This window comes from Lotus japonicus, chromosome 4 (assembly GCF_012489685.1).
Source record: "Lotus japonicus ecotype B-129 chromosome 4, LjGifu_v1.2".
Taxonomy (NCBI): domain Eukaryota; kingdom Viridiplantae; phylum Streptophyta; class Magnoliopsida; order Fabales; family Fabaceae; genus Lotus; species Lotus japonicus.
In genome coordinates this window covers 66,079,796-66,092,741 of record NC_080044.1, presented here as the reverse complement: position 1 = coordinate 66,092,741, position 12,946 = coordinate 66,079,796, and the positions used below count along the sequence as shown (strand labels likewise).

Sequence of the window (12,946 nt, the reverse complement as noted above, 5' to 3'; positions counted from 1 at the left end):
CCTCTTTCTCTCAATATCCCTCCTTCTCATTCCACAAATTTAACACTGCAAATATGATGTTGGTGTTACACTTTCAATGTTGTTCTTCACCCACCCCTTACCAATGAAAAGAAAAAAGTGAAATTAAAAAACACAAAATGTAAAATTAAATTGTATAAAGTAGAAAAAAAAAATACCAGTAGAAGATAAGAACGAAAATGAATGGCATTCCTGAAATTTCGGTGGGAAAATGGGAAATCAGAGTTTTGATTTTTTTTTTAGAGCAAAGGGGGAAAAGGAGAAAGATATAAAAGTTTTGATTCTTTTTCCACATTTGGTTGATTCATGCTGTGTCTTTGGTGTTTTTACTCTTTTAAAATTCTAACCATTTTTCATCTCTTTTCAATTTTTTTGTTTTGATGACTTCTTATTCAGTCATTATGATGATGGGGCAAGAAAGATGGGTATGGATGAATATGCAAGGCTTCTAAAGCTGAAGTCTGAATATTCAAAGCTAAACAAGCTAATACATGATTTATTGAATATTGATCCTGCAAGACCAGAGGTTTTTGTAGCTTTATCTGATTTATGGGAAAGGAAGGCTTTCTTGCAACTTCAAAAAAAAAAACGAGAGGAAAATCATAATTGAAAGGGCGAGGGAGGTTGAAGAAAGTGGAAGAGAGAAGGAGAGAGGAAGGTGCAGATTTAGATTGGTCTGGGAAGCAGGGAGAGAGTGTGAAGGAGAAGAATAGAAAGAGATAAAGCCTAAAATAACCCTTGTGCAAAGTCTGTAATGCCCCTGGTCCACCGGTGGACCAAAATGAAAACAGTCCACCCTAGTGGGCACCAAAATTATGAATATTTGGTTCAAAAAACATTATGAATATTTATTTTTCTCTTTAGTCTTTAGGAGTCAAATCCCTCAAGTAAACCCACTATTAAGCGAGACAAGTTGATTTTTCCAACCCGCATTCTCTGATGGGCCAACCCGCCCGATTCCTTTATGCGGGTTGAGTGACAAAACCCTACTATACATATACCATGCACCTGAGTACACGGGATCAAAACAAAGAAACTTGAGCTAAATTATTCTTGTCGAGAATCAATTTATTTGCAGCATCCTAGGTTCGAACCCTCATCTTCTCTCTGATAAACTAGACAGTAGACAGTTACTTACAACACAGCACACAACACACAACATGGCTTGTCCTCCGTGCCCGTTAGAACCTGCTATGCTTTTGGGTTCCCCCTCTTTTCCAAACGCCATTGCTTGGTCCGATGACAACCTCATCGCCGTCGCCTCCGGCCACCTTGTTACCATCCTGGTAGTAATTCTCTCCCTTCAACACAAATCAAATCAAACACACTTTTCACTTTGTTTTTTTCACTCTAACAAGGTTTTTGTTGTTTTTCAGAGACCAGACTTGCCTAATGGACCACGCGGCCTGATCAAAATCTCCCCACGCGAGCCCCTTCTAGTAGGGTTTGTCGAAAGAAAAGGTATTCAAAACTGAAATCACATTACTGTTTTGCTTCAATTGCTTTAAAGTAACTCTATGATCATGTGCATGCATGTGTTCTGTTTGAAATTTTAATGATTCATTCACTGAGTATTTATTCATAGACAAAGCCAAATGCTGCTGCTGCTGATACTAAATAACAGAATAGAGAAAACAACTGAAACTAATTAACTGTTTGTGAATGTGTATTCATTCACTGAGTATTAATGTTCTTTTTTCTACAAAATTACATGTATTTAGTTATAAATTAGTTTGATTTGAAAATCTTGAAATCTTACATTGTCAATTAGAATGATAAGAGTGCTTAAAAATGAGATAAACATGTATACAATATTATATATAAAAGGCATGAAAATATTTATTGATTTTTTTAACACACGGTGCAAATGGAAAAAAAATTTACTCAGCGACGCCCGCAAACCCGTATTGTCTGCATCCGCAACCGCAATTTAAAACCCTGCTCACTACTAACTGCCATCAGAATTCATGCCACTATCATGTAGTAATAAGCAACATTTATGAGTCCTGTGTTCATGATTAAATTATGTATGTTATAACTTTTAATGTCAAATGGGAGTTTGAGATTTTTCACTTGTTGGAACTGAGTTGAGCACAGATATACTCTCTGGATGCCTCCTGTCCACATCTTTATATCGGGATGATAAGCCTGTTGTCCAGTCAATATCATGGTCTCCACTTGGAATGGCTGCAAATTCAGGGTATGAGTTTTTCCTTTCTTGATTCAGTTCATTTGATGGTTTTTTAAGCCCCTTAAGAGTCTGGAAGCTCAATCTATTCCTAGAAGTTAACAGAGTCGTAGTTTTTTCTGGTATATGTTAAACTTCAAGCACTATTCCGGTTGGGTAATTTGTTTTCTTTTTCCAAAGTAGTGGATCTATGTTCTGGTTCCATAGTATTGTAGATAAAATTCACTGGAGTGCTGTGAAGTCATAGTTTGTTCATTCATGAGAAGTTAATGTTATTACTTTTTATGTATTAGGTGCCTGATAGCTGTTTGCACAAGCGAAGGACATGTGAAGGTTTACCGTCCGCCTTTTTGTGATTTTTGTGCTGAATGGATTGAGGTATGTGTAATAGAAGTGGTTAATCCTGCAGAATTGGATTTGATGGAATCCGTTATGTTTCTGCTCGAAAACAGACATGATGTTGAAATTGTAAAGAGGGCTATTAGAGTATGGAGTACTATAAGTATAATGTATAGTATACATGAATGTACTGGATCATAGCCTAAGCCATTTCTGTTATTATGTTAGAACTAGTTACAGTTACGCTTGACACCTCCTGCCTCACGTAGCATTCTCTATCTCTGTCTCCCTCTCTCTCACTCCCTCTATATATTAGAGCATGTAACTGTTCTGATTCAATTCAATGCAATCAGTTTCTACTTTCTCTCAATCTAATGGGGGCCATATTGTTTCAGTTTCAAAACAAAAAACGTAATTCAGAACTGGTGTAATTTGTAGCATCTGTGGAGTAAAAGAAAGGCAGTGTAGAAAAACATGTAAAAAAGAATGTCATTTTAAAAGTATTTCCCATTTATGGATTTGTTCAATATATTATAATGAAATGAAGAGTTTTTAATATTGCATGTGTACCTTGTTTCAACTATAATATGCTATTCTTTTCTTCAGGTTTTGGATATAACTGAAATGCTGTATGAATATTTTCAATGTACGGAGTTTCGAGGTACAGGGATTCATTCATTGGATCTTTCCGAAGTAAGTTATCTAATTCATCCATGTTCTTGATTGTTTTTTCCTTTTATAATTCTCCTTGGGGGTGAATTAGTATGGGAAAGATCATGCTCAGGATCCATTTGCTCTTTCCTTATTTATCAACTTCTGGCTCATCTGTTGGATGTCAGGAGAAAAGATATGATACACTACTAACCTGCAAAGTGCAAGCAACTGTCTTAAACAAGGGATATATATATAAAGTGTTATGAACTAGTGTTATGTTACTTACATGTAACTAATCTTATATGTATACCATATGTATACCAGCATCTGAATATGTATTGATTATTGTGCTAAAGTTTTGTCTCTTCCTTATAACAAGTAACTTTTGCCTCTGTTTTGTTCTATGTACAATCATTTATTGTATCTAAAGGTTTCAAGAATAGACTTATGTTGCCATCAAATAGGAGTGAGCATGGAAATTCTTTTTTTACCCCCTGAATAGATATGGAAGGATATAGATAAATGTGATGTAGTTTTTCTTATGTGTGTGTGAGACACTGCGCGTGTGTGTACTGTCATGAACCAATTATCCCAAAAGTTTAGGTTATTTGATGAAGACACATGAATGGTTTTAAACTGTATTTCTTACACACACACATCTACATAAAGTCAACAAAAACCCTTTGTTGTTTGTTTCTTATCTATAAAGTAACTACTTTACTTGGTGTAAAATATGTTTAAGAGGAGTGCTAGCAACACACTCACACACACACACTCCCTATGATTGGTCTATTTACAAAATAGTCAACATATTTCTTTCACTTATTAAAATTATGTGTTGACTTCCAATCACGTTGAAGTGTGTTGGGAGTGTGTTGCTAGCATTTCTCATATGTTTAATTATGGTTAAGCTCTACTTGTACGTGAAACATTTCTGTAGAATTTTCATCCTAATATCACTATTATTTGTGTTTTTTAATTTCTAGGTTCCTAACATAAGACCATGTCTGTTGAGAAATACGTCAGATCAAACAGATTTGACATCTAAACCTAATGGTAAAATGTCAAAGGAAATGCCTGAGAGCCAAATGCTGCCACTGATAAGTGCTGGTCAATATGCATCTCGTAGTGCAATGCTATGTGCGCTTGTTGTATCGTGGTCTCCCTTGCTGCGTACAGCATCCGAAATTTATCCCATTGCTAATACTCCTGCTTCTGTCAGTCTACTTGCTGTTGGGTCGAAGTTTGGCACCATTTCTTTATGGAGATTTTACGAACCAGATTGCTATACTATTGAGGACAGAAAAGCCCCAACTACTGGAAAGTTTGTTGGCCTTCTTCAGGCACACAACTCATTGGTCACATCAATAAGTTGGTTGTTGTTTGCTTTTGATTCTTCAAGTCCTCAAATTATATTAGTTTCTGGAAGCTCTGATGGGAGGTGAGTTAAATATTGTAATTAAATTGTGTTACATTGTACTCTGATTTCGTTATATCTTATTAAGCTACCATACGCAGTTCTGGAGTTATGCACCTTGCTTTGTTGTTTGAGCTTTATCTATATCATTGTAATGACAAGGGGAATGCTCTCAATAAGTTTCTGAGCGATGCTTTATCAGGGTTTAGAAGAGATATGGTTTCTCTCGCGATTTTTAAAAAATTTCATCAGTTTCTTGAGGAATATTTGGGGATTCAAGTTTGAGGAAGTTTTGTTAATGTACTCAGTGGACAGCACATAAAATTTTTTGAAGTTTTGAATGTCCAAGATGAAAATGAACTATAGGTTGCTGAGTATTTTTAATTAGGATAAAGTATTTATAGGGATTCAGGGATTCTGCTAATTATAAGTTTGTTGCTCTGAAACTTATAAGGATTGATCCTCAATTCTCTCATACTCCTGATTGGATTAACTTCGTATGATATTACTATTTACACATACTATCTGAGCTAAGCTGAAATATGTGTGCTTTTCAGTGTGAAGGTATGGTTAGGTGAAAATGACAAATTACTGAAGTCATCAGAAGTTGATCAAGCTTCATTCTTGTTATTGAAGGAGGTAATTCCTACTTATTTTCTGCATCTCTTTTTATTTATATATCTTTTTTGTGAATAATTTCTTCACGCAACTTTCAATTTCTAATTAGGTTATAACTGTCAATGCTATCCCAGTTTCTGTACTTTCAGTAACTGTGCATGCTCAGTACCCTTCCAAGATGCTTTTAGCCATAGGAAAAGGTTCTGGTTCGTTTGAAATATGGCTATGCGACGTATCTTCTCGGGTATTTGATAAGCTTGGCTCATATGATTCACATGATTGCATTGTAAGTTTATTCCCTCCCTTTTTTTGGATTAGCTGGCTTGCGGCATTTCTCTTTTGATTTCTGCATGTTTTACTTCCTTCAGATTACAGGTTTAGCCTGGGCATTTGGTGGAAGATTTCTGTACACCTGTAGCCAGGTTACTTTCTTTTCCATTTATAATTTGGCCGACTGTCTATCCATGTACCATTAAAATTTTAATTATGTGGACATATATTCTATTATCCATAGTTCCATACCAAGTTTCTTCATCAGTTGTATCTTATTTTATATGTTCCACCAGTTCCATTCTCTATTTCCACTTCCTACTTAATCAAACATGATTGGTTAATTTTTTTATCATGAATTATGGCTGGGTCCCTGCAGTTCCATTCTTGCTAGCAATAGCATGTTCGCAGTTCAGAGTGTCTTGATCTTTCTCATCTATAATGTTATAGTGAACTGATCTTTTTAAAACGATTTACAAAATTACTGTTTCCTCCTCTGAAGCTGAAGAGCGAAAGGAAATTAAATAAGTATTTAAGCTTCCTAAAATAGATGAATTTTCTTAATATTCTAAAACATGAAATTCTGAGGTGCCTTCTGGGTTTCAACTGTCTGATTTTCATTATGCAACAAAACTTTGTTATCCAGTATAAATTCTGTTTTTCTCAAGATTTTTAAAGCAAGGTTAGCTTATTAAAATAATCCTCGCTTGAAAGAAATGAAATATTTTCTCAATTGTATCATTTATACTCATTTACAAAGAGAGATACAAGCTATAGAAAAGGGAATTGATCTATCCTATGAATAGTGTAATATCAAAATTGATTTACATGATCAGAAATAAAATATGAAATGATGACACATGATAAAAAATAAAGTAGATAACAATAGTATTCACAACAACATCAAACACCTAAAATTGTAGTGCTTCTGATGTGTATTTAAATAGATGTATTCATGATTGATGAACGTTTGCTCCTATGTTGGAAGGATAACTTATTGCGTAGCTGGATTTTGCGCGAGAGTCGTTTAGATGAAGTATCCACCCATTCTGATTTGCCTCGTAGTAATGATTCAATCCGCGTATGTTACTACTATCCTTCGTGACTTCTATCTTGTTTTCAGTTTCATCTTTGTTTTTCTTACTAAATCAAATATGCATTATTTCCTTGCAGCCATCAAGAGATGCATTTGATTCATGTTTTGGTGTAGCTGTGTCCCATGGAAATCTTGTCATTGCAACTGTATGATATTTTACTTTCATTTCAATCTGCATTCAAGTATTGATCCTCATATGTTATGCCCCTTTTGTTTAATACACCAAAATTGAAGTGTTTTACTGAATCCAAATAGAGTCTTTGCCCACTTCGAAAAAGCAAATGGTCTTGACCTCTTGGCTTTCTGAAAACATCAAAAGAAACTATTGCACAATCCTTCATCAGAGTCAGAGATACCTTAATTCCTTGTCAATTTCATATTAAAATTTTAATTAAAAGAATCTTAGTATACTTGAATTTGAGTCTCTGTTGTCTTTAATCTGTTGAGTGAATCACAAATATTTATTCTCTACACTAACTTCCTATATCATCATTGCTTGTTTATTGCAGGTTCATTGCTTTGATGTTGAGAAATTAAATCGAATGTATGAAGGAAGGTATAAACATGATTTTCAAGTGACAATTTTTTCCCCTTCCTTTATGGGTTAAGATGTATTTTTTGGGGCAGGGAGGAGTTCAATGATAAATGTATATCAACCCAGATACCTTTTGGAAATATAATACATAATATAAAAAATTGAACTCATATCACTCCAGAACACTGTGTCATCGTTTCATTCATGTATTCAAATCCTATCTAGTGGGGAAATACTTGGTTGTTATTGTCACTTCTGGCCAAAGTAGCAAGAGAATGCCCAATTGTAGAAATCATGTATATTTACAATGGTTATGCTATTATATCTTGAAGGTTTAGACCAGAAACTATGCTCCTTAGCTAATATTTTACTTTCCTTTTATCCCTTAACTCTTACAAACTAGAGATTTCATGAAATAAAAAATTGACAAATGTGGAAATTTGACATTTTTCTTCAACTTTGGTCAGGATTCTGAAGGCAGCTATTGAATACTTTTGGATTGGTGGGCTACATGTGGATGTTTGGTTGAAATCTCCCTTCTCTTGCTACATTGAAAAAAGTTCCAGTTTTCTCGAGAAAAATTTAACTTATTGGGGGGCCAATATCATATGGTCTTTAAACCGATATCAATGTCTTGATAAGCCTCTAGTTCTTTGGGATATAATTGCAGCATTGTTGGGTTTCAAGGATAACAAGCCAAAATATGTAGAGAATTTACTGATTACGTGGCTCTCATTATCATTTCTTGGATCTCATGTGGACCTTCCTCTTGAAACTGTTTTATCACGTGTCTCTTCAAGCCTGTCAAACGTTCCTTCTCGACTGCTACACTTGCTCAATATAATATGTAGACGGGTGGTGTTAGCAGAGCTGGAAGCTGATCAAATAACTGGAATAAATAGCAAAATTCGAAACTTGGAAGGGGCATGCCCTGCCACTGAAAAGAAAATTACTACGTGGATAGAAATTCTTTTAAGCAGCGAAAGAGAGCTCCGAGAAAGGCTTGTGGGTTTAAGTTTTTCCGCTTTCCAAAATGGCTTGTCCTCCCCCCCTGAAGCAACTCCTTCCCAACCTGGCTGTTGGTATCCTGTTGGACTAGCACAGATGGAAAAATGGATTGCTTTAGATCAGGAACATGTACGAGAGCAGGTGAAATTCATTGCATCAAACGTTACTCATGAGAAAAGGTACTGCTCGCATGTATGTGTATATTTTAGATGATGTTCCTTTTTCCTATCGTGTTACTTTATAGTTATTTTATAGCTTTGTTTATGCACAAACTTCCTTGTCCTAGAATTGAGGCTAACCAGATGACAGATGTCAATCTGAGTAATATATATTTTCCGAAAAAGGGCGGAGAACCACTATCTGATTGTGGTGGAAACTGTACATGCTGCAATTCTTTTTTCCTTGTTTGTATAACTTGATGGAGAGACAGAGTATACTCAAAATGGAACAATAGCACAGTAGAAGATTACCAATATTTGTATCATGAAACAAAACGATGTCCTTTTTTAAAGCCATATTACTCATCAACCAGTATAGTGCTGCTCCTTCCCATTCATATTAAGGATAGCTCAAGTGGTAAGAGCTGGGGACATAAGGGTTGGGTGGGGTGAAGGGTCCCGGGTTTGAACCCGGATGAGGGATTAATTTACTAACATTTCTAACAACTAACATTTGCCTATCAAAAAAACATATACAGCAGTTTCTTTCTGTTTTAGTTACATATATTACCTGAACAATGAATACTCTGCCTTCCTTTTTTTCTGCTTATAATGAACAAAATTGTGGGTCCAGTCCAAGACTTAAAATATGCTAATTGCAATGTTGTGTATTTCTGCTAATAGCAGGTTTGTGACCTGTGGATACTCAGCAGTCGAGCCATGCAGTTATTGTTCAGCATCTGTTCTATTTGAGTCCCCCGAGTTTGGTTTTTGTCAAGGTGAAAATTGCAGCAGTGGCAATGTTAAACGTCACAGGTTATTGAGATGTTCTGTTTCCATGGAGATTTGCCCTAGTGCTCCCCTATGGTTTTGTGTATGTTGCCACAGGTTTGCATTTAGAGTGGCACCTGAACCACTTTTTAGAATGTCTTCATTTTGTCTAGATCTAGAGTCTTCAACTAAATCTTCCTCTCTAGTATCGTCAAGACCATTATGTCCCTTTTGTGGGATACTGCAACAAAGAAAACAGCCAGACTTTCTACTCTCTCCGGCACCTGTGTAAGAATATTTAGTAATTTGTTGTACTATAATGTAATTTTAAGAGGTTCTGATGCTTCTATGAATGGCTTCATCCTTCATGTATTTTAGTTTTTCCTCATCATATATGTTGTTCTATTTGTTACTGTTGTATGATAATAATTCTGATGAACTTGTACATGGTCTGGTTAGCATGCGTAAATTGTAATTACCGGCTAAAATTTACTGGTAAGCTAATTTTAATATAGAAGAAAACTGTTTGTCAATGAACCCGCTTGGATACTGGTAAAGAAGCTCTCTTTGGAGCTTATTCAATAGCATAATCTCCTCTTCAATTAAAAGTAGTGCTTGGATAATGAGCTTTTAACTTCTAAAATAGCTTGGAAGAGGGTTTATTTAGAAGTAAATTAATCTCAACATCTTTTATTTTTAGCTTTTTGGGGCCGCTTGTGCTGAAATATCATATTGACAAAGATGCCACCATAAAATTTTTGCAATTATCATCAATGTCCCATTTGCATCTCAATGGAACACAAGCAGATTGGAAAAGAAAGGGCTCTTCCTAATCCAGCACCATAAGCCCTAGTGTTGAACATAACTTTAGCATGTGAGGTCTCATGAGTCATGACTGATTGGATGTGTGTGGCTTCATTTGTTAGTTATAGTTTTAAAACCTCACTTTTTCAAATATTGAAGAAAATAACAAAGTGTATGGTAAAGCATGCTTGAGACTTTCCTTGCTTGATCATTGATCTCCATTTGAGTTTAAAAGTGTATGATAAGTATGAAAAAAAAATCTGCTTACTATTATTACTAATGGAATATGAGCTCCTCTATTACTTTTGGTCATGTTCAAGAACTTTTGAAGTGATGGATGAACCAACTTAACTGATAATTAACACATCCAGAGACTTTTGAAGGTATTCCTGTCATTCATAGATGACGATGCCTCTTCCAAAGGCGAATTTAAGGGTTCACTGATTATTCATCATCTAAGCGGCTACTCAAAATCCTCATGTCAATTATATCATAAAGTTTGACACTATGTTTCTTTGCGAAGAGTTAGAGAAGAGAGAGAGAGCTAACCATCCTTTTTAGTGGGAGAGAGAAGAAGCCGCAAAGGTTGCTCAACACATTTTTGCGTCTCTCCAAAATGAGAAAAGATGAAACTAACTGTGTTTTGTTTCTTTTTTTTGGCCAATTTTATCAATATATCGGTGGTTTGGAATTGCTAAAAATGTGTCTTCGAGCCGCTAGTAAATTTTTATAATTGTTCTTGTATGCAAAAAATAAATTTATCTCTTGTCTCTATATTTTCTTTTACTATCATATCAAATAACTTGAAAAATTCACTTTATTTCACACCTCTTTAACTCAACTCCTCTTCTTTCTTCTATCTTTCTTTTCTAAACCAAACAAAATATAAAGAATGACAGTCATTTGCTACTACATAAAATTTAGCAAATTAACTCCATTTATCATCTCTTTGTCTTACTCATTTTTTTCTTCTCTTTGTCTTTTCTAAACCAAACAAAGAATCTAAACCGGTCCTTCTCCGAGGCCGGTCCAGTGGCTACCTGATTTGTTGAATGGTGTGGTGTTGAATGTTGACGAAAGTATGAGAGGGAGTCCTAGCAGAGGTGGTTTTAGGGGCTGTTTCAAAGATAGTCCGAGCAAGTGGATGAGAGGTTTCTTTAGGGCTCTTCATGTCTCAAATATTCTTCATCTGGATATGCTTGATATTTTTCATGGCCTATCTCTAGCTTGGGATCGTGGTTTTGGAGTGGTGGATTGCCAACCTAACCCTTAGATGTTATTTCGCATGTGAAATATGCTGCTTCCCCTCGACATGCCTACGCCTCCCTCTTTCGAGATATTAAGGAGCTATTGGGCCGTGCTTGGAATGTGATGCTTCACCACACTTTGAGAGAAGACAACGCTTGTGCATATTTCCTGGCTAAACATGAAGCATTGCAAAATGAAGCCCTCGTGAGCCGTGGCTATTGATAACCCGCTTGAGGGAATCAACTTTCTGTTGTTGGTATCTGCGTTGGGCATCACCACCTTAAGGTTGTAGTCTGGACCCACCGTTTTTTTTAATGAAATCTACCTATCAATAGTTTATCTCCTTACGCATCTAGCCCAGGGTTTAATCCTAGAGTGATGTATATGAAAAAACATTTGTTGGAAGGCTTAACTGCACTTTTCGTCCCCCACGTTTACCTATTGTGCGATAATGGTCCCCAACAAAAATCATTAGCATAACGCGTCCCCAACGTTTAGCGCGTTTTGCACTTTTGGTCTTCCGTCCATTTCCATCCAAATTTTAACGGAATATTCCGTAAAAAATTTAATCATAAAATAAAATAAAATTTATCCATATACATTCATCACCTTCATATGAAAAATCCAGAAACATATATGAATCTTTATCTTCTTCATCACCGTGTTCATCATATTTTTTTTAACCAAGAAAAATAAACCATCTTCCTTACATTCTTTATGTTCTTCAACAAACAATTAAATCATATGAAAATCAGGATCAACCCCTCTCCCCAAACTTGGGAAATCTACCCACAAATATAATTAATCCTTTTCAAAACAATAACTAACCCACAAAATAAAAACTTATGCAATCTGGAAGATGGTTTTAACAAATTAGAGGGCGTAACTTGCAACAAAGCAGAGGGGCAATGTATCTATTTCCCCAAATTTGCCTGCCTCAAAAGGCTATCAAAGCTACAGAGGCTGAGAAAACAGCCCCTGGTGCCTTTTACTGTAAACGCTTGCTTAATGCCACAGGAGTAGTTGTGGTTCCTGGTTCTGGTTTCTAGATGAATAAATTTGTTGTCAATTCAACTAGTTGAATGTTGAATGCATGACCTGAAAGGATTTAAGTTTCTCAAAAAAAATAAAACCCCCAAAATGAAGAAAATCAAAAGAACAGATCAACTAACTCAAGAACATATCAGAAAAAATGAACTAAAACAACCCAAACCTCTACAATCGAAGCCCTTCCCTCCCCTCCACCATAGAACCCAGCCACCGATTTCCACCATGCTTCTACAGCCCATAAGAACCCACATCAGCCTCAGAGCCACCAAATCAGAAGAAGCCAGATCGGCCTCAGAGAAAAAGAACCCAGGTCGGCCTTAGTGCCACCATGCATAAGAACCCAGAACCTAGATCGGCCTCAGATCCACCATGCATAAGAAGAAGAAAGATAACAAGACCAGAAGACGAAGGGCGACAGTTTTGGAGCCTGGAACAAAGGGAGCGCGCCCTGGAGAGAGGAGGAGCGAGGTGTGTCGATGTGGGTTTTCGATCGGGCAAGGGCGGCGGATTATCTCATGTCTCTTGATCGATTGTGATATTTTTTTGGTACATCGGAAAGATAAATTGCATCCGTTAGGAATCGTTTCCTATACCTCTCCCTACCCAACCCATATGTCCCCAACTCCTACCACTTGAGGTATCCTACTAGGATTATCGACTGCGATATTGATATTGAAAGAAACTAAAAAGAAAAAAGAAAAAAGATATTGAAAGAAACAATACAATTGGTCCGTTCTATGAGTAATCTGCAATGAGGTTATGTTAACACCGC

At 36.0% G+C, this 12,946-nt stretch overlaps 1 protein-coding gene across 2 annotated transcripts; it reads left to right on the top strand.

The window, feature by feature from the left end:
* The first annotated feature begins 1,070 nt into the window (after positions 1–1,070).
* On the top strand, positions 1,071–9,534 carry LOC130712569 (uncharacterized). 2 transcript variants are annotated; one of them, XM_057562398.1, is made up of 14 exons: positions 1,071–1,304; positions 1,395–1,479; positions 2,116–2,218; positions 2,500–2,584; positions 3,152–3,238; positions 4,186–4,640; positions 5,174–5,255; positions 5,344–5,520; positions 5,603–5,656; positions 6,493–6,585; positions 6,678–6,746; positions 7,110–7,156; positions 7,603–8,322; positions 8,989–9,534. In XM_057562398.1, the coding sequence occupies exons 1-14, from the start codon at positions 1,179–1,181 to the stop codon at positions 9,362–9,364; spliced, it is 2,559 nt and encodes an 852-aa protein (XP_057418381.1). In that variant the 5' UTR covers positions 1,071–1,178; the 3' UTR covers positions 9,365–9,534. The 2 variants fall into 2 exon arrangements, with proteins under 2 accessions (XP_057418381.1, XP_057418380.1); XM_057562397.1 differs by having other exon boundaries at positions 8,986–9,534.
* The last annotated feature ends 3,412 nt before the right edge of the window (positions 9,535–12,946 follow it).